At 40.5% G+C, this 26750-nt stretch overlaps 1 protein-coding gene across 2 annotated transcripts in view; it reads left to right on the forward strand.

Moving 5' to 3' along the window:
• Nucleotides 1-26750, forward strand: part of SLC4A4 (solute carrier family 4 member 4) — a 398910-nt gene that overhangs the window by 260269 nt on the left and 111891 nt on the right. For both annotated transcript variants that reach the window (XM_020988496.2, XM_020988499.2), the window contains exon 8: nucleotides 19979-20136. In XM_020988496.2, the coding sequence (XP_020844155.1) occupies nucleotides 19979-20136 (158 nt within the window). The remainder of the gene's footprint in view (nucleotides 1-19978; nucleotides 20137-26750) is intronic.

A 26750-nucleotide genomic window follows, 5' to 3' on the forward strand; every position in this document is an offset into this window, starting at 1 on the left:
TTAAATAGTCCTGGAGGTCAGAATACAAGGTCAGCAGGATAGGGAACCTCCAGGTTAGTTATCAAGAGCTAAAATGGTCGAATGTTCTTAAAATTTGGAAATGGTATGGAAAGGCTGGTCTGAGCCTGAAACAGACAAACAAAACTTTTAGAGAGAGATGAAAATGGTTTCTCTCTCCTAAGAGTTTCTTGGATTGCAACACTCCTTACTGTCCCCCAATGTGAAGCTTAAGAAATAAAGCCAATTTAATCCTCGGCTTATTGGTTGTGTTGGGAAACTGAGAGATCGTCATGAATCCTTGAGTACTTGACAAGGAGACATTGTGGAGGCTCAGGGCGAAGAAATACAAGCATCTTATTGTCGGATTAACTTCCAGAGAAAACTTGGGTAGTCTGATCTGGGAGATCTTGTTCACGCACACATACACACACACACACACACACACACACACACACACACACACACACACACACACACACCCCACACACACACACTTACAGAAACATTGAGAAAACGTTTTTGTTTTAGAAAAAAAAGGTTTTTCTTCTTCTATTCTGAAATCTACAAATACCTATCCTCCTGAAGATGAACATTTTTATATACAAAGCAGAATAGAGAAAAGGGTTTTTTGTGCAATTGAATCTCTCTGATGTTACTTTCAAAGCTGTCCTGCTTGTCTTTATTTCCTTCTGAACTCTTTCTCCCCGAATAATAACAAAAAAAGCTTCAAAGATCCTCTTTTCTTTCTTTTTTTTGCAACACTATCACTCTCTCTGTCTCTCTCTTCCTCCCTCCCTCTCTTTCTCCTTCCCTTCTTCCCTCTCTGTCTCTCTCTCTTTCTCCTATATCTCCCTCTTGCCCTTCCTCCCTCTCTCTCTCCCTTCTTCCTTCCCAATCTCCCTCTCTCTCTGACTCTCTTTCTCTCTCTCTGACTCTCTTCCTTCCTCCCTCTCTCTGACTTCATTCTTCCCTTACTCCCTCCCTCTCTCTCTGTCTGTTTCTTTCCTTCCCTCTTTTTCTCTCTCCCTTCCTCCTTCCCAACCTTTTCTGTCTCTCTATCTCTGTCTGTCTCCCCCTTCCTCTTTCCCTCTCTTTCTCTTTCCCAACCTCCCTTTCTCTATTTTTTTCTCTTTCTGTCTCTCTCCTTTCCTCCCTCTCCCTCTGCTTTCCTTTATCTCTCTCTGTCTCTCTCTCCTGCCCTTCCTCCTTCCCAATTTCCCTCTATCTCTGTTTCTGTCTCTGTCTCTCTCTGTCTCTATTTCTCTCTCCTTTCCTTCCTCTTTCCCAAGCTCCCCTCTTCTCTATCTCTCTGATTTTTTTTTAAAGTAAGGACTTCTTCTGGTGTAACTCTTTTGATCAGCATATATCATAAACATAGGAAGAGGCGGAGCATGTGGGGCTTGGCTTAATGGTGTGATTGGGATGCTGTTTACGTCTCCATATGTCTTTGAGGAGGATCCGGTTTGAAGTTCTTGCAAAGGAATGTGTTGTTCCAGAGAAGTGACTGTACTCCTCAGAGGGGACAGGGCTCCAGGCTTAGTTTTCCTCTAGGTTCCCCCCTCCTCCAGGGCCTCCTATGGGGAAATGCCTTGATGCCCAGAAATAGCATAGCACACACTTAGGTGTCCTTCATTGGGGTTTCATCTTCCCTGGCTGTCAGGTAAAAACTTTGGCTTCCTGACTCGTGCTGGGCCAGATTCCTCAAAGGAGCGGGTCTCCCTATCCTATGTGACTCAAAAGCAGGAAGTATCTGCAGTCAGAGCGGTTCAGGGACCAGTTCAATCTCTGTGCCTTTGTATTGAAGAGGGCCCTGCTTCTAGGGTTCCATCACTTTTAGGTCTGCTCTTTGGGGGTTAGAGAATCCTGGTTGTCTGAGGAGATAGAACAGGGGCTGGGCTGGCCTGGGGGGGAGGAGGCTTGCAGGTTGTCCCCACCACCCCTGGGGCCTCTGTCTGCATGGGCTTCCCAGAACCCTTTTATCTTGTATATTCAAAGAGGCCTTGTACATGAAAGCATGTTACCATAGTGGAAAGAGTGCTGGTTCTGGGTTCAGATCAAACCACCTCATCTTTGTGAGCCTGTCTCCTCATCTGTAAAATGAGGCAATCCGATGAGATGCCCTCTAAGGCCCCTTCCAGCTCCACTGAATCGGTGGCTCATAATCCTAATGCAGGAATGAAGACAGCTGGGTGGCATTGAGTGTGGAGTGAGAAGTCGTTCAGCCATTTCTCAGTCATGCCTGACTCTCTGTGACCCCTTTTGGGGTTTTCTTGGCAAAGATACTGGGGTAGTTTGCCATTTCCCTCTCCAGATCATTTTACAGGAAACTGAGGCAAACAGGGTGAAGTGACTTGTCCAGAGTCACACAGCTAATAAGTGTCTGAGGCCAGATTTGAACTCAGGAAGGTGAGTCTTCCTGATTACAGGCCCAGGGCTCTATTCGCTGTACCACCTAGCTGCTTTGGAATTAGGAAGACCCGAGTTCAAATGCAACCTCTGACACTGGCTAGCTGCGTGACCTTGGGCTAGTCACTTAATCTCTGTTTGCCTCAGTTACTCATCTGTAAAATGTAGGTGATAATAGCACCCAGCTCCCAGTGGTTTTTTTTTTTTGAACTTCAATCATTTCTTTATTTATTTTTGCTTAGGCTGTTAGGGTTAAGTGACTTGCCCAGGGTAACACAGCTAGTTAGTGTCAAGTGTCTGAGGTTGGATTTGAACTCAGGTCCTCCTGACTCCAAGGCTGGAGCTCTATCCACTGCGCCACCTAGCTGCCCCTACCTCCCAATGTTTTGAGGATCAAATGAGATAATATTTGTAAAACATTCAGCAGGGTGCCTGGCAGACAGTAGGCATTATATAAATGCTATCTGTTGTTATTTCTATCATCTACGTATAAATATACATATATTGATATATGTGTATATATACACACATACATTTACATGCATGTATACATATATATGCCTGCATGCACATGTGTATCTAGATGGTACAGTGGATAGAGTCCTGGCCCTGGAGCCTGGATCAGGAAGACCAGGGTTCAAATCTGGTCTCAGACACTTCCTGGTTATGTGCCCCTGATCAAGTCACTTAACCCTGTTGGCCTCAGTTTCCTCATCTGTGAAATGAGCTGGAGAAGGAAATAGGAAACCATTCCAGTGTCTTTGCTGGGAAAATTCCAAAATGGAGTCATGAAGAGTTGGGCATGACTGAATAACAACAACAACAACAATTATTCCTCCTCCTACACACACACACACACACACACACACACACACACACACACACACATATACACACACATACACACACACATACACACATACATGCATACATATATACACACATATTTTTATAAATGAGGGGTTTGAATTCCTCCTCTTTCTTAGCTTAGTTGATGTGATCATAGGATGTTGTAACAGATGACAGAGGGGTTGATGTGGCAACCAGGTGTTAACCCTAGCTGATCCCTTTATGAAGCTTGAACACCTCTTTCAAAGTGACTCCAACAGCTGGAAGGAACCCCCTGCCTAGGTCAAGAGCTAGTTCCTTCCCTGATTGCTGGCCCTCTCTGAACTGGCACGTTCTGGAACACTCAGAACTCTTGAACTTTAGCTTCTGACCTGTTGGCTATCTCCAGGGCTTCTGTATTTATAATAAAGTATATAAAGTCCCCAGGGGTATGGCCAATGTTTAGCCCAGACAGTCACTTAGCCCATTCTGCTGCAAAGAACAATATTCACACCATCTATATATATTATATTTGTGTGCATATAATTTGAAACGAACATTTTTATCTTAATTTACCATGTTCTGTGTAGGAGTATGGATCTTAAAGTTCTGTCACCCGTGTGATGAGAATAATGGTTAGCTCACCAGTCACTCCTTTGGCTAATTTTGCTTCCTAATACCAGGACTGGAGTTCAATCAATTCCATTGAATGAACCTGATTAGTGGTAACTTTGGGTTTCCAATTATACTCAGGAAGTCTCAAGAATGTTTCAAGGAAGTGCTGACCTGGTTTAGCATTTGCATTTTTAGAAATCTGTAGGGAACACAGAACAGATAGGCTGTATGGAAACTGGCTCATTGGAAGACTCTCCTTTGGAATGGTAAACTTCTGTAATCTATGGGACCTCTTGGTCTATGAAGATTGGGTGCTGGTGATCAAATATTCCTTTCTAAGGACAGAACAAGTTAACAAGCATTTATCAAGCAGTTATTAATTGTCAGGAACTATGCTAAGTGAAAAGAAAGATAGTCTCTGTCTTCAGGGAGCCTCCATTCTAATGGGGAAAAATAACACATAAAAGGAATCTGAAAAGTAGAGGTTGAGGGGAAGGTATCCCCATGGAGGAATGGTGGAAAAAGACATCTAGAGATTCAGAAAATGGAATTCAGGGAGAAACAAAGGAGTGAAAATGACTGGCCTGGGCACTTTCCCAAAAATGAAAGTTCTAGGAAGAGCTAACCAATCAGAGGAGGGGCCACAGAGGCAGACCGATCTTCCAGGGCAAGAAGGCTGCTGGGTCATGATGGGAAAAAAATCCAGAGGGTCAGGAGCTAAGCTCAGAAAGGAATAAAGGAGTGAGAACAAGAGGGGAAAATGTTTCAGTCAAGCAATAAAGATTTTTGTTAGTTCAAAAAAAGCATCTTCCATCTATAAGACACATGTGTTAGGCTTTAGAGCTAGAAATGAATCCAAAAATCAGGGGAAATATGAAATTAAAAGTGGTTAGGGAACAGTAATTTAGACCAAGGATGTTGTCAGTATGTGAAAGAGAATGATAGAAAGCCACAAGATGGCGGGTGGAGGGGTGTGGATTCTTGTGGTGGTTGTTTTGTTCTGGTTTTCATTGTTGCTGGCTTTGAATCCTTTGGGGAATAAGATCACAATAGTCCTAAGGTTGCTTTGGTATTATTTCTGACATGTTATTTTTGCCCCTTTCTACTTTTTGTTGGAATAGTCACCAACTTCTGGTGAACTTATCGTAACATGTGCAGAATTGCTTTTCAAAAGAACACGGTTCAGAGAGGAAAGGTAGCAATCTGGCTTGGGAGGGGCTGAGTTCTGTCTTCTCTCCCATCAAAGAATTACTGGAGGGCTGCCATGGTCAGGGCACTGTTCTAGGTACTATGAGGGGATGCAAAGAAATCTGGGAGTGATCCCTGTACCAAAGGAACTTAAAACCTAAACGTGCTGTTCCTATGGCCCCTTGAAAGCTGTGATCATTTCTCTCTCTCTCTCTCTCTGATTTTGGTTTCTGATCTTATAACTGCTCTTTCCAGAGTTCCCAGTGACCCTTCAATGGGCAAATGCAATGGCCTTTTCTCGGTGCTCATCCTTCTTGGCTTCTCTGTAGCCTTCAGCCCTGTTAGACATACTCTCCTCGTAAATACTCTCCTCTTTGCGTTTTTGTGGTGTTACTCTCTCTTGGTCCTCCTGCCTGCCTGGCTGTTCTCTCCATTTCCTCTACTGGGTCACTATCCTTTGTTTACCCCTCAGTATGGTTATATGCTAAGGCTCTGTCCTGGGTCCTCTTCTCTTGAGTCTCCACATTGGTTTTTGTGTGTTCAACAGCTCTATGCAGATCATTTTCAGATCTGTACCTGGTCCTGGTCTCTCTCTGGAGCACCAGTCCCACATCACCAAGTGGTGTACAGGATAGAGCAATGGAAGTGGAGTCATGAAGACCTGGCTTCAAATCCAGACTCGGACATTCACTATCTGTGTGGCCCTGGGCAAGTCACTTCCCTGCTGCCTGCCTCAGTTTCCTCAACTATAAAATGAGGGTAATAGTAGCATCTATCTTCTAGGGTTGGTATGAGGATCAAATAAGATCATATCAATCAATAATAAGATAAAGGGCTTGGCATACAGTACTTGGCATACAGTAGGCACTTAACAAATGCTTATTTTCTTCCTTCCTGTTGGACATTTCCAGTGGGATGTTCCATAGGCATCTCAGACCCAACATGTCCAAACAAAACACATTCACTTTCTTCCCAAACCCACCCCTCTTCCTGACTTTCCTCTATCAGTTGAGGACGCCACCATCTTTGTGGTTACCCAGGTTTACAACCTTAGATATCCTTGGCATCTTACTTCATATATCCAATTAGTTGCCAAATCTTATTGATTCTATCTCTGCAAATCTCTCACACCTATGCCCTTTTCTCTATTCAAATGACCATTAGCAAGTTCAATCCCTAATCACTTCTCACCTAGACTGCTGCGACAGGTTTCTAATTGGTCTCCTTGCCTGAACAGTATCTCTCCAATCCATTCTCCACCTGTGCTGCCAAAGTAATATCACTATAACACAAGTATGATCATGTCACTGCCTTGCTCAAGAAGCTCTAGTGACTTCCTATTACCCCAGTACAAAATGGTTATCATTTAAGCCCTTCACAATATGAGTGTAGCCCACCTTTCCAGGCTTCTTACGTGTTGCTTAACCCTGTTTGCCTTAGTTTCCTCATTTGTCAAATGAGCTGGAGAAGGAAATGGTAAGCCACTCTAGTATCTTTGCCAAGAAAACCCCAAATGGGTTCACAAAGAGCCAGATGTGACTAAACAAAAATAAAAATACTTTGCAAAGCATTAAACTACTATCTAAATGCTAGCTATGATGATAATGGTGAAGCCCAAATGGTTCTTGGAATCACTGCTTCCTTATCTAGATACTCACCAGCCATTTCTTTAATGGTCTATTCTAGAATTTCCCCAGAAATTGAAGTCAAGTGAAATACTCATGCAGAAGCTAGATTAACCAATCAAAAAGTATGAAGTGCCTACCATATGCCAACCACTGTGCCAGGCCCTGAAGATAAAAAAGACAAGAAAATGAGCAGTTCCTTCCCTCAAGGAGCTTACATTCTGTTGGGAGAAAGATAACGTGTACTTCTATAATACATGTGTATTCTAGCGTGTCATATAATACACGTATTTATACATGTACATGTGTGTACATGCATATGTGTATATACATATGTCAATGTATATACCTTTATAATATACATACAATACAAGACTTTTTGAGGAGAGAGATGTTCCCAGTGGAGGGGGAAGGGGGATAAGGAAAAGCTTCACATAGAAGGTGGCATTTCAGCTGAGCTTGGAAGGGAACTAAAGATTCGGAGGCAAAGGTCGGGAGGTGTTCTGTGCCAGGCCTGGGGAACACCAGCCTTTGTAAAGAGGGAGATGAAGCACAGAATGTCTGGCATGAGGAACAGCAAGGCCCAGTTTGGCCGGATTGTGGAGTACATGGAGGCAAGTCATAAAACGAGCTTGGAAAAGTAGGTTGGGGCCTGGCTGAAATGTCAAACCACATTTTGTATTTAATTCTAGAGATAATAGGCAGCCAGTGGACTTTTCTGAACAGGCCTAAGTCTAGGATGTTGTTGAAGAGATTTTTTGCTTCATTAGGTGGGAATTTGGACCAGATTCCCAATAAAGTCTCTTCCAACCTTCAAAGTCCACAGATGATATGGTAGGTACCAAATGACCTGTGTAATGATATTAAGGGCATTTGGAAAGGCATTCACTTTTTTATTTAAAATTTTAAAAATTTTATTCTGAACTTAACAAACATCAAATAAAACAAGCATTTCCAATTAGATAATAGAACAGAAGGAGAGGATTGGATACAAAGCCTAGAAGCTCCATTAGCGCACAGCTTGCTCTTTTTAAAGTATGCAATAAATTCAACAGGTAACTTTCGAAGTTGTCCTGCCTGTCAAGCCTTTCTTCTGGCCTCACTAAGGTTCTCTTCTCTCCCCTCCCCTTTAAAAGAACACTTCAACAACCCTCTTTTCTGAAGAATTCACTTTGGACTTGCAATGATTCTTAGGTTATTAACTGAGACACATTTTTTAAAAAACTATCAACTAGTGAGGGAGGATCTCTCTGGGCAATTTCTATGGATTTTACAGATGAATGTCAATCTCCCCTGGGAGACTGTGAGCTCCTTTTGGTTAGGGACTGTCTTTTGCTTCTTTTTGTAACCCCAGCACTACATACATACACATACACACACACACACATACACACACACATATAGACACACGATATATATACACATACATGTATATATATATATAACTATATAGAGACACTATATATACACACACATATATATCACTATATATAGATACACTATATATAGACACACTGTATATATACATACATGTATATATCACTATATACAGACACACTGCATATATACATACATGTATATACACGTGCATATGTATATCTATATGCACACATGTATATGCATACATATATACCTGTGTGCACTGTGTATGTACATGTACATATTTATATGCATGTGTATATATGTACATTTACATGCATATGCATATGTATGTGTAGGTATGTGTGCAGTGTACATCTATGTTTATATGCATATGTGTGCACATATATAGATGTATGTATATGTGCATAGATGTATGTGTGTATATATATGTATATGTGTATATATGTATATATGCATATCTATATATATATCTGCTAAATAAGTTCCTTGTGTCACTTGGGTTCTTGGAAAAGGTCCATCTTTCCTGACTGATAATATTTAATGTCCCAGGGTGTTGCTGGCCACCATTTGGAAGCTGGGAGGGGATGTGTTTACCTTAGCTATTACTCTGGTTAGAGATATTTTATTCAGTATTCTCTCATTTGGATCTGAGCAATTGAGGTCTACACATAAATGATGAATGTGAGAATGACGGTTAGATGGTGTTTTTGTAGGGTAGATGATTTGGCCATCATGGTGAACGTGATAAGTGAAAGTACTTCTGGTTTTTGGCACCCAACATGGCTCTCCCTTCTCCTCTCTGTCCCCATTAGGGATTTTCAGAAGCTCCTTTAATAAAGCTGCCCTTTTGGAGGGTTGACATTTAAGACAAATTCAACATTTACTAAGAACTTACTGTGTGCAGAGGACTGCACTGTCATGAGAGGGAGACATGAGGTGCAGATAAGACCAGATCCTTAAGCTTGGGGTGTTTACTAACTAATAGGCAAAGACACCCTTTGGTCTGAGAATGAGCATGGAAAGACCAGGGGCCTGGTCTCAGCCTGGCCAGTAATTTGCCTGCTCCCCCAAATTAACTGACTTATGTTGCCTAGATTTTGAATGCATTTTCCACATGAATGTTTTGTCGCCCCCATAGAACGTCAGCTAATTAGCTCATAAGCATTTAGTAAGCACTCAGTAGCCACTGCACAAACATTGACAAAAACAACTGAACTCCTTAGGACTGAAATCTCCAAAGGCTAGCCTGTTGTCGCTTAATAGACTTTTGCTTGTTTGTTGGATTGAGTGATTGAACTTGCCTGTGAGACCCTGGAGAAGTCATTTGACTTCATCAGGACTTAGTTTCCTCATCTGTTAAAGAGGGATTTGACTTTGGTAATCTCTAACCATCTTTCTAGGTATAAAAAGTCTATGTTTTAAATTACATGGTGAAGTGGGTAGAATGCTGGATTTGGAGACCTGAACTAGCTAGCCAGCCCTAGGCAAGTCCCTTACCCTTTCTGAGTTTCAGTTTCCTCAGCTATAAAATGAGAAAGTTGGACTATCTGGGAACCTGCGGCCTCAAGGCCATGTATGGCCTTCTAGGTCCTTGGGTGCAGCCCTTTGACTGAGTCCAAGTTTTACAGAACAAAGCATTTTGTGAATGGGCTTTGTTCAGTGAAGTTTGGATTCAGTCAAAGGTTCCCCACCCTTGGACTAGATAGATGGTCTCTGAGGTTCCTTGGACCTTTAAATCTCTGATAGATGTGATGCATTCCCATAGAATTGTATCTTTGGGTTGCCTGATGCCCCTGGAATTTTCCTGTTTCCTTTTGTTTCTTTTAAGTTGATTTCCTCCTCCTTTACCTCTCCCCTTCAAATAAGTAAAACCTCTCTCCCAAGTGTGTGTGTGTGTGTGTGTGTGTGTGTATGTGTGTGTGTGTGTGTGTGTATGAAACAAAAAGTTTTGGCCTTTCCATCGTACTTTCTAGTTCAAGGTCATTTTCTTTGGAACTGTGATTTCTGTTTTGTCTGGAGGGAAGGGTAAAAGGAAGGAGGTGGTGAGGAAGACACTGAGTCAGATGAAGTATTTATGAGTCTGTAGCGGCACTCCTGAAATCAAGCAGAGCCCTGGGGGTTGCAACTAGAAGCTGCAAAGAGACAAATTTAGACTTGATGTCAGGAAGGAGACTTCTTACCGAGTGTGATTGTCACAAAATGGATGGTGCTGCCTTCAGCGGGGGTGGGTTAGCCCTCATAGCAGGTCTTCAAGGAGAAGCTGGATACCCCCTTGTTGGGCATGTTTTAATAAGGAATTCCTTTGAGATCTGGGTTGGACTATGCCAATGTTCTTTCCAGCTCTGAGATTCTGTGAGTTGTTAACTTAATTTCTAGCACGCATCTGCCTGAACTGCCTTAAAACCCGACACCCCCACCTCCTTGGAATTTTTTTTTAAATTTTGTTTTTTACTAGCTACCTTGTCTGGGATGTGTAGAGAAAAGAATGAACACAATATATTTTCCCTTAAACTGTAATTTTCTCTTGTCGTCATTGATTTCAAGATGTTAATTTTTTTTCTTGTTTTGGTTTGAGTTGTCTGATCTCCTGTCCTTTTAAAAGCAGCTGGGCATTGTGGGGGTAGAAAGATTATTAAGTGCCTACAGTGTGTCAAGCACTGTGCTAAGTGCTCAGGAAACAAAAAGAGACAACAGATTGTTTAGGGGCTTGAATTTTCTGGACAATCAAGTATGTCCCGTTTTAGGTAATCCTAGGGGTGGCAAGAGTTAGGATGCCAAAAAATAAAGCATTTCACATTTTTATTTCTTAGAGAAAACATGAAAGAAGAACATGTCATTTTAAGGGAGTAAAAAATCCAATGGTGAAATTAACATGCTATGGTCATTGAATGACTCCCATTTTTATCCCTCTTGCTATGCACAAATGGGCCTTACCTAGCCCTCTCCTCCTATTTGTTCATCTAGAGAATAATTTGCATTTCATAGGAAAAGTTTATTAGAGGCCCTATGCAGCAAAATATTGTACTGTAAAAGTATAGTAATGGGATTACTCGATGCATAGAAGGAAGAAAAGCTACAGAAATAGTATGTGTGAGTTTCTAAAAGCATTTGACAGTTTCTCCTTGTGGATCAGATAGCAAAATACAGTCTGGATGAAAGGAATGGGCAAAGCTACATAAAAAACCAGATTGAGAGTCTGTTAATGGATTAATGTGGTATCCTCTTTCTTTGGTATTCACTGTGTTGTTCAACAATTTTATTGAAGTGAATGAAGGCTTGTGTGTCAAATTGGTGGATATCACAGAGCTGGGAGACATAGCTAATATTTTGATGGCAGATTCCGGATCTTAAGAAAAGCAAATGGCTGTACCTTACCACAGCATCATCTTCCATTCTGGGCTCCACATTTTTAGAGAGACATTGATCAACTGACATTCAGAGAATGTCAATCAGAATGGGAAGAGGATTTGAAACCACACCATAAGAAATGAGTAGAGGAACTGAGAAATCTTATCTAAAGAAGATTTGAAGAAGGCATAATAGTAATCTGCACACATTTGAAGGATTATCTTACGGAGAGAGTATCGAAAATAGAAAGAACATTGGATTTATAGACAGGGACCTAGATTCAAATGCCTTGGACCCTTATTACCTGTGTGACCTTGGGCAAGTCACTTAACATCTCTAGGCTTTAGTTTCTTCATCTGTAAAATGAGATGATTGGATTAAATAGATCTAGTCTATGATCTTATTTTCATAAGAATATTCAACTTAGTCTAAGTAACCATGGAGGAGAGAATGGAGTGATAGGTAGAAGGTACAGGGAATCAGATTTCAGTGCATTCCAAGCAAGAACTTTCTAACAATTAAGACTGTCCAATAAAATGAGTTTTCTTATGAGGTAGTAAGTTTTCTGCAATTGGAAGTATGCAAAAATGTCTAGATGAGTATTTGTCAAGAATGTTGGAGAAAAGATTCTTGAACTGGGAAGGATTCAAATGTTGTCAAGCTAAAGAGAACCACAGTAGAGATGGTTGTCTTTGTATCATCTGGGTTTTTGTGTATGTGAATCGTGTGTGGTTCCTCACTACCTGCCTATTTGAAGTCCTCCTGGACTCTAGCTAAAAATGTCCTGAGTACACAGCCTAAATTTTTTTGGTCTGGTCCACTTTGTTTTCCTGCAATGATGTGATGTATTTACCATTTTAGTGACAAGGATGTGTCCCAGTATAAGGTTTGCCAAGAGGTAATGGTAAAACACCATAGAATGTCATAATGGGTTCAGGCTCAAAGGTCTTTTAGTACTTTGGCTTTAAAATTTTTATTTTTATTTGAGCTCCAAATTCTCTCTCCCTCCACTCTCCCCTACTCATTGAGAAGGCAAGAAATACAGTACCTATTATACATATGGCATCATGCGAAACATGTTTCTACATTAGTCATGTTCTGAAAAATAAAAGCAAGAAAAATAAAGAGAGAAAATTATGCTTCAACCTACAGTTCTCTTTGGCAGTGGATAGCCTTTTTCCTTAAGAGTCCTTTGGAATTTCAGATCACTGTATTGATTAGAGTTAAGAAGTCTTTCACAGCTGATTATCTCTAAAGTACATTGCAAACTTAAAGAACTGTATAAGGAAGGAAAGAAGGAAGGAAGAAATGAAACTATCATTTATTAGGTGCCTGTGCTAAGCACTATGCTAAGCACTTTACAAATATCATCTCATTTGATCCTTGTAACAACCCAAAGGGGTGGGTACTATCATTATTCCCATTTTACAGTTGAGCATACTGAGGAAGGCAGAGATTAAGTGACTTGCCCAGGTCATATAGCTACTAAGTATCTGAGGCTAGATTTGAACTCAGGTCTTCCAGACTCCAGGCCCTATCCACTTCACCTCCTAACTGCTGATCAGCTATTATTCTTATCTCATTTTCAAAAAGAAGAACAATATAGATTTGTCCAATCTTTTATAGTTCCAAAGCACTTTTCATATATTTGGTTGGATCATGTGGTCCCTGTCACTGATCTGTACTGATAGAGAAAGTTTCCTAACCTGGGAAGTTCTTGATTATCAAAGAAATTACAGGATTAGTTCCTATTCCTATACTCGTTTTACAGATGAGGAAACTGAGAATGATAGAGGTTCAGGTGATGCTGAGACCCAGCCCTGGGATGATGAGGTCTAGAGCCAAAGGGGGCTGAAGAAATTGTTCAGTACAACTGTCTCCTGTTACAAATGAGTGAACTGTGAAGCAGCACCACCCTTGAAGTCCTTATTTCTGACTCTCCATCTGGTGTTCTTTACATTTCAGATTCCTGGGCTAGGGTTCTTCCCTAGGCACTCAAAAAATGTTTACTGATGACTGGCTTTACACCAGTGGCATTCATGACTGATTAGAGCTGCACTGCACATCAAAGGGCAGGGTGTGAGGATCAAATGATATGATGTATTTAAAGTTCTTTGTAACAGTGAGGGATGATCCCAAGATTGAGCTGGACAAGGAAATGGCAAACTGCCCTAGGATCTTCACCAAGAAAACCCCAAATGGGGTCATAAAGAATCAGACACGACTGAACCAAGTGAAAGACAAAGCCCCTCTTGAGCACCTAGGTGGAACCATAGTGGATAGAGCACTGAGCCTGACGTCAGGAAGATATAACTTCCTGAGTTCAAATCTGGCCTCAGACACTTACTGGTACGTGACCCAGGGCAAGTCACTTAACCTTGCTTGCCTCAGTTTCCTCATCTGTAAAATGAATTGGAGAAGGAAATGGCAAAACACTCCAATATCCTTGCCAAGAAACCCCCAAATGGGGTCAGAAAGAGTTGGACACAGCTGAAATGACTGAAGTACAACAGTCCCAATATCATCACCCTTATTACTGATGCTTATTATTTGAAGGGACAATTTTAATACTTCGGTTCTGTAATCTCAGTGATTGGATAATTAATAATAATAATAATAATAATAATAATAATAATAATAATAATAATAATACCTAGCATCATATAGTGCATCAAAGTTGGCCAAGCACTTTACAAATATTATCTTTTTTTATACTCACTAATGCAATTATTATCCCTATTGTGCAGACAAGGAAACGGAGGCAGGCAGCAATTAAATGACTTGACCAGGGTAAGTGTCGGAGGCTAGATTTGAACTCACATCTTCATGACTCTGGATCTAGTCTTTTCTCTATTCTACTCATCTTGTATGACTCTTGTTCAAACTTTCTCGTCTCTCCCCAGAGGGGTCCACTCAACATGCTGGGGGGAGGTTTCCTCTAAATTTTTTGACTGCGTGAATATCAGTGAAGTACATGGGCTGACCCATCCATAATCCCTTGTTCTTACTACATGATTGGCCCACCTAGTACAGCAGAAACATGAGCTTGTACTCAAAGGATCAAAAACTCATAGATTTCAATTTAGAGCTAGAAAGTGCCTTGGTCTTCACTGGTTCTGACCTCTTCATTTTACATGTGTGGAAACTGAGGCACAGGGAAATGCTTATCCTTTACTTAAATGAAAAATTAATCTGAAATACATAAGAAAACTAAAGAGTGTAGTAGGGTGTTGCTTTTCAAACCAGGTCAGTACTTGAAGTGTCTTCCTGTTTAGGAAATCCAGATGAATGAATTGTTTTCATGCTATATTTGGCATAATAGCCCTTTGCAAATGTGCTGCTTTGCCAAATTATTTGCATTGGTGGCGATGACTGTATTTGGAAGAGGAGATTAGAAAGTTAATTTTTAGGCTTTTAGGGAATGCTTTTCATTTTGAAATTGTGTTTCTTATGGAGTAAGTTCAAATAGAAAATTGTTCAATATGAACAGTAATGGAAACTCTTGGCATCCTTACTTGACTAAAATTGGTTCCTGTGGTCCTTCACACTGGACTTCTTTAATCTGATCCACACCCCAAGGAATTCAGCAGAACCTGGTGGCTTTGTGAATAGAAAGTACCAAAGACATAACAGGTGATTGATTAAATAGACCAGCTGCGTATTCTGCAGGCCTGGTAGGAAACAACATTCTTTTCTACTCTCTTAGCATCTGTTCTCAAGGCTTGTTCTAGTCCCTAGTCAGGAATCTTTGTGTGGATGATGAAAGTGGTCTCCATATCCAGAACTTCATAACAGCCTGAAAGCATCAAGAGAACACTTTTAAAAGCATACTTGAGAACTAGTCATGGCTATGCTCTTCAGTTTCCATTTCACAAAATGAGAGAGCACAGTAAGGAATTACATCATTCAACAGAAAATATTGAAAACTAGTTGTTTTGGTTTTACTCTGGCCATAGAATACAAATCTACACCTGCTTAACCACAGAAAATAAATGACATATTTCTTTCCTTCCTTCCTTCCTCCCTTCCCTCCTCCTCCTCCTTCTTCTTTTTCATCTTCTTCTTCTTCTCCTTCTTCTTCTTCTTCTTCTTCTTCTTCTTCTTCTTCTTCTTCTTCTTCTTCTTCTTCTCCTTCTCCTTCTCCTTCTCCTTCTCCTTCTCCTTCTCCTTCTCCTTCTCCTTCTCCTTCTCTTCTTCTTCTCTTCTTCTTCTTCTTCTTCTCTCTTCTCCTTCTCCTTCTTCTTCTCCTTCTCCTTCTCCTTCTCCTTCTCCTTCTCCTTCTCCTTCTCCTTCTCCTTCTCCTTCTCCTTCTCCTTCTCCTTCTCCTTCTCCTTCTCCTTCTCCTTCTCCTTCTCTTCTTCTTCTTCTTCTTCTTTTCTTCTTCTTCTTCTTCTTCTTCTTCTCCTTCTTCTTCCTCTTCTGTCAGGTCTTGACTGATGACAAATAGGGGGGGTCAGGTCTGTTTCAGAGCACACCTGGGGCCCAAGGGATTGGTCTTACAAGAGCTATTTAAGGTAGCTTGCTTCTTTATCCCCCTGATGAGTTGGTATGACTGGTCCACATCTGAATGATAATCCTTGGCCCTTCCTGCTGGAGCATCTTTGGGCTGTGATGTGCTGCTTCAAGCATAATCCAGGGGGTAAGGAGGAATGGACAAGAGGAAGGTGGAAAGGGGAATGGGAATTATGCCTTAGTGATATTTCCTGGCAGAAAATAAAATACATATGATTACAAAGGAAATATTTTATATTTTAAAATTTTTATTTATTTTACTCTGAACTTAAGAAATGAAACAAATGTTTCCATAATATAGTAGGATAGAAAGAATGTGATTGGTACATGAAACTGCAAACTATTATGTATAACTTACTGTTCTTTTAAAATATATACTGAAGTTATCATGTAACTTTCTTTTTTTCCCCTTTTTTCTCCCTGCCCTAGAGATAGCTGCCATTAGACACAAATATATATGCATATATATACACACACATACATGTGTATGTGTATAACATACACTCACATGTGTGTATATGTAAATACATGTGTAAAATATGGAAAAGTTGTATATACATGTATAAAACCATTCTATATATGATTCTATTTATCAGTTTTTTGTCTGGATACAGATAGCATCTTCCTTCACATGTCCTTTGTAGTTAATTTGGGTATTTATAATAGTCAAAATGGCTTAGCCACTCAGAGCTGTTCTTAAAGCAATATTATTGTTACTGTACAATAATATGGGAATAGTTATCAAAATGTTTAACAAACTCGCGGACTCCCCTGAATCTAATCATGGACTGACGTCAATGTCTGTGGACCCTCCCCCTGCTAGGTTAAGGAGGTAGCTTTCCTATCATCGTTTTCCTGACTTTTCCTATTCTATACTTAAAACAACAACAACGACAACAACAACTAATTGGCTTTGCCCCCTCAATGCTGCTTCCTAATTGCTGGTTTTCCGGCCAACAAACTGTGCTCTCCCCTCCCCCCCACCCCCCATCTCCAATTATGTGAAATGCATGGATGCTATAAGAGACTCATTGGCTGTAGAAGGAAGCAAATGCTCAGCAGTGAGATTGTTAGCTGTCCACAAGACCTGAAAAGATTACAAGCCTTTTAGGGGCATTTAGTGTATAAGTAAGACATAGGACAGGGCAGTCAGGTGTCTCAATGGAGAGAGCGCTGGGCCTGGAGCCAAGAAGACTCATCTTTGTGAGTTCAAATCCAGCTTCAGACACTTACTAGCTGTGTGACCCTGGGGAAGTCACTGAACCCTGTTTGCCCCATTTTCCTCATCTATAAAAGGAGAGTTGGACTAAATGAGTTCTAAAGCCCCCTTCTACCTCTAAAGTTATGATTCTATAATCTGAAAATTATCTGGAGAGAGTGAAGGAATAAATATGAAAGAAAGCAGAACTAAAGGTGTAAGTTATAGGAAAATGAAAAATTATTTTCAAGTTCATTTTTTAATTTTTTGGGTCGATGACATTTCATTTATTTTTCTTTTTTAAAAACTGTTTTATTTTTAATTTATGGAATAAAACAAATCTTTCCATAACATAATATGATTAAAAAAAAGATGATTGCACATGAACCTGCAAATTTGTCATTTGCAACTTGCTAATTTCTTTTAAGTATATAATAGTTATCATGTAAATTCCTTTTTTTCCCCCTTTTTTCTTCCCTCATTCTTTTTTTAAAGACCGGGTGAGGACATCGAAAAATCCACAGGATCTCTTTCTAAGGAAGCAGTTGCAAATGACAAGTAATGAACACACCTGATTATAAGTGACTATAACCATAGGCCGATGAATACCACTATCAGGGCATGATGAGCAAGTGCTGTGCTGAGTGTATGAAAGATACAGTCTTGCTTTGGTGAGAGAATAGGAATAGATTAAGATCAGAGATGTGGTGGGGAGTTTAACAATTAGTTCTCTGGGTGGAAACATTCACAATGGCCCTTTAAGTTTAATCTGACGCCCCTCCCCCCATTTTTCTATCACTTTCTTAAGTTTAGACAGGCAGCCAAACAATAAACCAAGCCCTGATTTACAAGCCTTTGTCCATTTCTGAAGAGTTAAGAACCATAATGATAACTTAACAATTGGCTCTCCAAAACTGGTAGGAGCTGGCTCCACCATATTCCTGCTGCCGTTAGCATTGGGGATTTTTGGAGATTATACCTGTAGTATATAGGCTTTAGTATCTGCAGTAGGCCCTCAGTAAAGGGAAACAGACACAAATCACATTCTCTATCTCTGTGTTATGTTGTGGATGGGATTTAATGTGCAGAAAACCTAAACCAGCAGATGAGTCATTACTTATAACTGCATTGGATTCATCTTCTCTGTAACAACAACATCATTGCCAAATTGTATTTTAAAGCTTTAATGGCTTAAAACTGCTCTAAGACTTTTGGGACACTCTCTATATAAAATGCTTTTTAAAAAAAATTCACGTATTTTTAACGTTTTTTAAAAATTTAGTTCCAAAATCTGTCCCTATAACCCCTCCCCCACCCACTAAGAAGGCAAGTGATATATCAGTTATACATGTGAAGTAATGTATAACATGTTCCTATATTAGCCATGTTGCAAAAAAAATCCCCCAAACCCCCAAGAAATATAAAGTGAAAAAAATGCTTCAATCTGCACTGTTCACCAGTTCATCAGTTCTCTTTCAAGAGATAGAGTTGTTGTTGTTTTTAATCATGAATCCTTTGGAATTGTCTTAAATCATTTTCTTAATCAGAGTATTCTAAATCTTTCTAAATTAATCATTGTTACAATATTGCTGTTACCATGAACAATGTTATCCTGGTTGTGCCCACATCACTTTGCATCAGTTCAAGTAAGTCTTCTCCAATTTGTCTGAAAACATTCTGCTCATCATTTTTTATAGCAGAATAGTATTTCATCACAATCATATACCATACTAGTTCAGCCACTCTCCCATTGATGGGCGTTCTCTCAGTTTCCATTTCTTTTGCCACCACAAAAAGAGCTGCTATAAATATTTTTGTACATATAGGTCCTTTTCCCTTTTCTTTGATCTCTTTGCAATACAGAATAGTAGTGGTATCACTAGATCAAAAGGTATGCACAGTTTATAGCCCTTTGGACATAGTTTCAAATTGTTCTCCAGAATGGTTGGATTAGTTTACAACTCCACCAAAAGTATATTAATATACCTGTTTCTCCATGTGCTCTCCAGCATTTGTCATTTTCCTTATCTGTCATGTTAGTCAATCTGATACTTCAGAATTGTTTTAATTTGCATTTCTCTAATCAGTAGTGATTTAGAGCATTTATTCTATTGATAACATTGATTTCTTCTTCTGAAAACTACCTGTTCATATCCTTTGACCATTTATTAATTGGAGAATGGCTTTTTATATTATGCTTCAACCTATCAATCAATAAATATTTATTAAGTGCTTATTATGTGCCAGGCCCTATGCTAAGTGCTAGGGATACAAAAAAGAGGCAAAAGAGAGACCTCAAGGTCTATCCTCAAGGAACTTATAGTCTTTCTCTGTTTCTCTCTCTCTCCATAAATTCTCTATAGGCTTATAAAGTATAAAGTATAATGGATAGTCTCATTTGATCCTTACAACAACCGTATGAGACAGACCCTCTTATTATTGCCATTTTACAGATGAGGAGACTGAGGCTAAGAGAAGATAAATGACTTGCCTTACAGTCACATAGCTAGGGAGTGTCTGAGGCATGATTCAAACTCAAGTCTTCCTGACTTCCAAGACTGGAAACTCTATCCACGATGCAACCTAGCTTCCAAGACAACCATAAACAAACAAATGAACACAAACACACATATAAATAGAAAGATAAAATGAGATGAAATGGATAGATTTGGGTAGGATAGGCTAGAATAGATATGACAGGATCACATAGGGTAGGACAGGGTAGATCGGCTAGGCTAGGCTAGGCTAAGCTAAGACAGATGAAAGTCCTAGGGGCTGCATGCCTTCACTTTGTGCCCATGAAAGCAGGGCTCTATTTCATCTTGTTCTCCTCCCTGGAGCTGTGACCTCTGCTTTCTGGCTCTCCCCCGTACAGCTAAAGAACAAGTTCATGAAGAAACTTCCCCGTGATGCGGAGGCCTCCAATGTCCTGGTCGGGGAGGTGGACTTCCTGGAGAACCCTTTCATTGCCTTTGTCCGATTACAGCAGGCTGTCATGCTGGGCGCCCTGACTGAGGTTCCAGTGCCCACACGGTAAGAGATGGTCCCCGTCCAGCGGGAATCCCCCAAAGGAGACTTCCCTCCAATAAACAAACAAACAAATAAATAAAAGGTTATTGCCTGAGACAGGGAGCATGCTTCAGACTCCTGGGTCCTCTACCCAGGGCAGAGATAGATGTAGGATCTGAAATAAGGGATGACCAAAGCTGATTGGCGTGGCTGGCTTCCTAGCCAGCAGGAGAGCCCAGAGGCTGCCAGTTTGCCTCTGATGCTTCATGAGAACCAAACCAAACCATGGAAAGACATGTAAGATATGTTCTCAGATTAGTTCCAGAGCCAGAAGACCTGAGGTGTAATGAGGGATAAATGAAATGGGATTCCCACCCTGAGGGAGCTCACTGTTTTGTAGGGGGTTGAGATGCAAAGGCTCCTAATTATAGTATACATGATGCAGAGAGAAGCCTGGTAGGATAGAGGGTAGAGAGCCAGCCTCGAGCCTACCTCTTAGTGCTCTGGGCTATTGTAGACAAGGGGCAGATCTGCACCATCCAAGGAGTTTCCTTATCCAAGAATTCCTGACACTCATGAAATCTGGATCTAGTCCTTAACCCTATCCCATGCAAGCCTAAAGGATGGTTAAGCACTTTCATAGTAAAGTCAGTTGTTCTAAGAAGAGCTTGTATTCAGGGACAGGACCCCCTTCCCCCCAGCCCACTTTAGATTTCTACCTTGAATACCACACACTTGGAGGTATTTTGTGGGTATGGAGGCCTTCTCCTCTTATGCAGAACACAACTCCTTCTGTTTTGTATTTCAGGTAAGTATTTTTGTTGCTTTAGAGAATCCAGAGGGAAAAATTTTTTAAAACATATGTGTTTACAAAATCATAACTATTTGATTTGCCAATAACATGGAAGCTCTGTGTGGTGGAGGGGAGCAATTTCTCAGCCAGTCTCTGTTTTTCTCTTGCCAGTGATCCCTCACTGTTCAGGGAAACATGGCTGAAGGTGCTATGCCAGTCAGGGTCAAAGGACAGCAGCCCCAGGTGGTTTAATAGGGCAAGCCAAGAAATCCAAGTGCACATCATTCAATTACCAAAGAGCTATTTCTAGACCATTCTGTGCCTTGCATGGTCATGTTTTTCCAGGAAATGGCATTATCCATTGGCTGTCCTTTGAACTAGCTCGAGCTATAATCACCGAATTGGGGGCCTCATTAGCTGGCTTTCCTGAGCAATGCAGGGCCATCTGTAATAACTGCATCCTGCAAAATCCAATAAAAGAAATCCCATAAGGCCTGGAGGGGTTATCATGACCGACTCTCTCTGCCCTCAGCCATTCATTTTATTTAATTTATTTTTCTTCCTGACCATCATTACACAAAGATGAAGATGAAGCAGCCCCTCCCAGGGAGAATTAGAGGAAATGGTGGAGAGGTAGGAGAGGAAGGGGGAGTAAAGAGGGAAGCAGAAGTTTCAGAAAAAGAGATGAAGACAGGAAGTAGTTTTGGAAAGGCAGATGATTTTTCTTAGTACTTTTTAAAGGAACTCAAATACATATTCTAGTTCTCTAGACCTTCAAGTGAGAGAGAGCAAGAACCCTCAGTTAGGTCAGGAGGAAGGAAGGCATGTAAGAGAGTCACTGTTCTTCACTACCCTCTTTAGGGTGGATAACACAGATTTTCTCCCTTCCTCCACTTGTCTACTCTCCCTGACCCCATCACCCATCTGCCACATTTGAGGCTTCCTGATAGGTGACGACTCAGGGCTGAAAAAGACCCTAGAAGAACAATAATCATTGTTACTATTATTATTACAGCTAACATTTAAATGATCTCCTTTGACTCCCCCCACCTGCTAGTGTCTTCACTTGCAAATTCCCTTGGATTTAATGATTTTTGTATAATGATACATATTGATAAAAGATATACACATATGATAATTTTGTGTGTGTCTGTGTGTTTGTGTGTCTGTGTGTTCCAAGGTAGTATATCAATAAAGGTGAGCTAGATGGTGCAGTGCATAGAGTGTTGGGCCTGGAGTCAGGAAGATTCATTTTTTGAGTTCAAATCTGGCTTCACACACTTACTAGCTGCGTGACCCTAGGCAAGTCACTTAACTGTTCACCTCAGTTTCCTCATCTGTAAGATGAGCTGGAGGAGGAAATGGCAAACCATTCCAGTATTTTTGCCAAGAAAACTCCCAATGGGGTCATGAAGAATCCGACATGACTGAAATGTGACAACAAAAATGTTAAATTTGACACAGTAGTAACCACATTGCCCACTAAACCTCTTCTTTATCCTCACCTTGATCTCTAGCCAGGTATTCCACCCTTCTCTGTTCTCTCTGGGTATCACTCCTCCACTTCCTCTGGCTTTACTTTCTTCCCTTCACAGTCTTGAATCTGTAGATTAACCAGTTACACCACCCTCTAGCTTTGAGTCTCTTTTTCTGTATAGAGCAGAGTTTGTAACCTTCTTTGTCTTCTGGACTTCTTGGGATCATCTGGTGAAATCTAGGGGTGCCTTCTCAGAACAGGGCTTTTAAATAAATAACTGAATCAGGAATGCTAAATTTTAGTCAGAAGTTAATGAAAATAAAAATGTAATTTTCCCATCCAAATTCATGGATTCTCTGAAATTTATCTGTGAACTCCCAGAGTTCTTTTTTTTTTTTTAAAAACATCATTGAGCTAGAGCTATAGGGGATCTCATTGGTCATCTGATCCACCCTGCTGAGGCACAGAAGATGAAGGGATTTGCTTAAGATCATGTAGGGTGAGAATTTGAACTCAGGTCTTATTCAATGCTCTTTCCACTGCTGACATTCCAGTATGCATCAATTATTTTAAAGCAATTTATTATCTCTAAAATATTTGTTTTATTATTAATATTTTATTAATAGTAATTATTAATATTTTAAAATTTTTGTTAATACTTTTTATTAATAATTCATATATATTAATTCAACCATTTACTAAGGACTTTTTAATGTAAAGTACTGTCCTTGGTGCTGGAGAAGATATAAAGATATTTAGAGCATGGACCCTATCATCTTGGACCTTCAAATGGACTGTATATGTGAGTGAGTGTGCATGCATGCGTGCATGTGTGTGACAGAGAGAGAGAGAGAGAGAGAGAGAGAGAGAGAGAGAGAGAGAGAGAGAGAGAGAGAGAGAGAGAGAATGGGAGGGAGGGGACTATGATATATACAGAAATTTGAAATAAGTAGGAAATATATAATAAACTTGAAATAATGCAGAATACAAAATGAAGAGCTTGAGGTAAAAAGTGCCATTTGCAATTTGAGGAAGGAAAAACAAAATTGTTTGCTTAGGGGATCAGGGAGTTGTCTTTGAATTTCTAAGAATATGTAAGATTTCCTCTGTCTCTATCCTGTAATTTACCTAGTTATGTATATGTTGCCTATCCCATTAGAATGTAAACTCATTGAGGGTAGGGACTGGGTTTGTCTTTTGTTGTATCCCTTGTGCTTTGCACAGTGCCTGGTGTGTCAGGAGGGCTTAACTGATGCTTGCAGACTCGTGTTGACCGATTTTAGCAAGTGGAGATGAACACAGAGTTTTGGAGATAGAGGGACAAATATAAGCAGTGATTGAGACCAAAATAAACACCGTTAAAGTAGCAGAGCCACAGAGTAATCATATGTAGAGGAAAATGTGTAAACTAAGGCTAGAAAGTTCTTTTCTAGGAGAGGTGGCAGACTGTAGAAAGCCTTGAATGCCAGACTAGTTTTTGAGACCATAGGAACCCATGGAAGGGTGACCAATATGGCAGTGGTATGAAGGCCCGGTTAAAAGTGGGGGAGTCTGGTGTCTGGGAAACGTTGCAGAGTTTGCTACAATAATTCCAAGTGGCAGTAAGAATAAGGGAGGAGAAGGGTTATGAGACACTGCAGAGCTTGATTTGATCTCTTGAGAGATGAAGGAGAGCAGAGAGGCAGAGATAACAGGCTGGTTGACCAGGGAATAGTGATACTATTGAGGGATAAGAGAGTCAGAAGGAGGCATCAATTTAAAGGGAAAGATGAATTCTGTTTCTAGACATATTGAAGACTGCTTTGAAAGCTTTGTCTTAACTATCCACTGGATGGAGGTGAAGGGTATTTCAAACATGAGATATATGTGAATGTAGCAGACAGAGGAAGCCCTCATATTAGCCTTCTGCAACTGTTGAACCATGAAGGGAAGGGAGCAGGCATTTATTAAGCACCTGCTATGTGCCAGGCACTGTGCTAAGGGCTTTACAATTATTGTCTCATTTGATCCTCACAACAATCCTGGAAGATAGGTGCTGTTATTATCCTCATTTTACACTTAAGGAAACTGAGGCAGACAGAGGTTAAGTGACTTGCCCAGGGTCACAAAGCTAGTTAAGTGTCTGAGAGATCTGAATTCAGGTCTTCTAGCTCCACTGCTACCTATCTGCCTATGGAAACTGAAATAATAATAATGATTGATGATGATGATGATAATGATCACCATTAATTCTCTCCAGCAGCCTTCATTAATGTATACCTGATATTATTTCCTGGACCTGGACTCAGCATTGTTTGTCCAGGCACAGAGAGCAGGCCATATCATCTGGAAATGCAGCGAGTGAGTTGACTGTGATAGAAATGTCAGCCAAAATGGTTTGTTCGACTTCATGGGGTCTTAATCTTTTGACTATATATTGCACCCAGAATCTGTTACATGAATGACTTTAACATGAGTTAGCCTGGTCCCTGGAATTAGGAAAGACTGAGTTCAAATATAGCCTTCAGCAGGTTCTTGCTCTGTGACCTTGGGCAAGTCTCTGACCCTTTCCAAGCCTCAGTTTCCTCATTTGGAAAATGGGGATGGGAATATCTGTTGTACTTTCTACAGATGGTTGTGAAGAGCAACCATGAGTTAGAATATTTACATGTATGAAAATCTTGGAACACTGTAGAAAATGGCAGCTATTGTAATGGCATTTGTTGGATCAAAATTATTTATAACAACGTAGGAAGTGTCTCGCATTACCTAGAGGGGCCGTTGTGAAGAAAACCCTATAGAAACTTTAAAATGCTACATGAATTTAGATAATCATAAAGATGATGATGAAAATGATGATGAGAGTGAGGATGATGATAGTGATAGGAGGAGGAGGAGGAGGAGGAGGAGAGAAAGGAAGAGGAGGAAGATGGATAGAAACAAGAGGATTCAGGGGGGTAAGGACAGTAGAGTGAAGGAATCTTCTTCCTTTCCAGTAACAAAGTTTTGTGAGCTTCTTTGAATCTCCTGCCTCTCAGGTTTTCCCAGGTTATCACTACATGGGGCAGTGTGTATATGTTGTAGGCATGGCGCATCTCATTCTTCTCTAGGTATCCTGGTGTAATGAGCTATAGATTTAAAACTTTAGCTGGATTGGGGGGAGGGGGTCCCCTGGCAGAGACTTCTTGAAAAAAAATTGCAGGCACTAATAAATCTCCTAGCTGGAGGTTATTTCTAGTTGTAAATAAATAAGAAAAAGAGGCCAGTGACAAAAGCAATGACTTTTATCCATTCAAAGCTGTCATCTTGGGCTGTGTCCTTCTGGCCCCACAAATCTGATGTTTACTCTCAGTTTGCTAACAAAGAGAAAGCTTCTGGTTAAAAATAAGATTTGCCCATTGACATAGAACAGCTTGGATCCTGACTGGTGCATGATCAAAGCAAAGTTTGGCAGGATGTATTGTATTGTAAAAGTCATAACTGCTTTCCCTCCTTTTAGGGTTATGAGGTGAGAAAGCTTGTTGTGGATAGAAGGAACTTGAACTCAGTTGCCCAATCCTATTAGCTTTCTCTGGTTTTCTCATTGCCCTTTTTAATTATTCTCAATTTGGAGCAGTTTAAAGGAATCTCAGCTGCTGTGGAGATGGGTATTCCAACTTGCTTTATGGGCAGTGACACTCCCCTTCTGTATTCAATTCAATAATTTCTCAAGTGCCTGCTAGGAACAGCTAGGTGGCACAGTGGATAGAGTTTTGAGCCTGGAGTGAGGAAGACTCATCTTCCTGAATTCAAATCCAACCTCAAACACTTACTAGCTATGTGACCCTGGGCAAATCCCTTAGCACCATTTGCCTCAGTTTCCTCATCAGTGAAATGAGCTGGAGAAGGAAATGGCAAACCACTCCAGTATCGTTGCCAAGAAAACTCCAAATGGGATTACAAAGAGTCGGATACAAATGAAAAAGGACTAAACAAAAACAAAGTGGCTACCATAAGCCAGATACTGTGCTTAACACCAAGGAGACAAAAAGGGGCAAAAGGAAGTCCCTGCCCTCCAGGAGCTTACAGTCTAATGGGGGAGAAAACAAGCAAACACACACATAAAAAAGCAAGCAATGTACAGGATAAATAGAAAATAATTCAGAGAGGGGAAGCACTGAAATTAAGAGAAGTTAGGGACGGATGCCTGTGGAGGATGGGATTTTAATTTGGACTTAAAAGAAGTGGGAAGTCAGTAGGTGATGTGCAGGAGAGATAGCATTCCAGGAGTGGGGGACAGCCGGAGGAAGTGCCCAGAGGAGAAAGATGGAGGGTCTTGTTCATGGAACAGCCAGGAGACCAGTGTCACTGGATTAAAGAGTGTGTGTTGAGGATTAAGGTGTGAGAAGA

Source organism: Phascolarctos cinereus, unplaced genomic scaffold (genome assembly GCF_003287225.1).
Source record: "Phascolarctos cinereus isolate Bilbo 61053 unplaced genomic scaffold, phaCin_HiC Scaffold_9;HRSCAF=440, whole genome shotgun sequence".
Classification (NCBI taxonomy): domain Eukaryota; kingdom Metazoa; phylum Chordata; class Mammalia; order Diprotodontia; family Phascolarctidae; genus Phascolarctos; species Phascolarctos cinereus.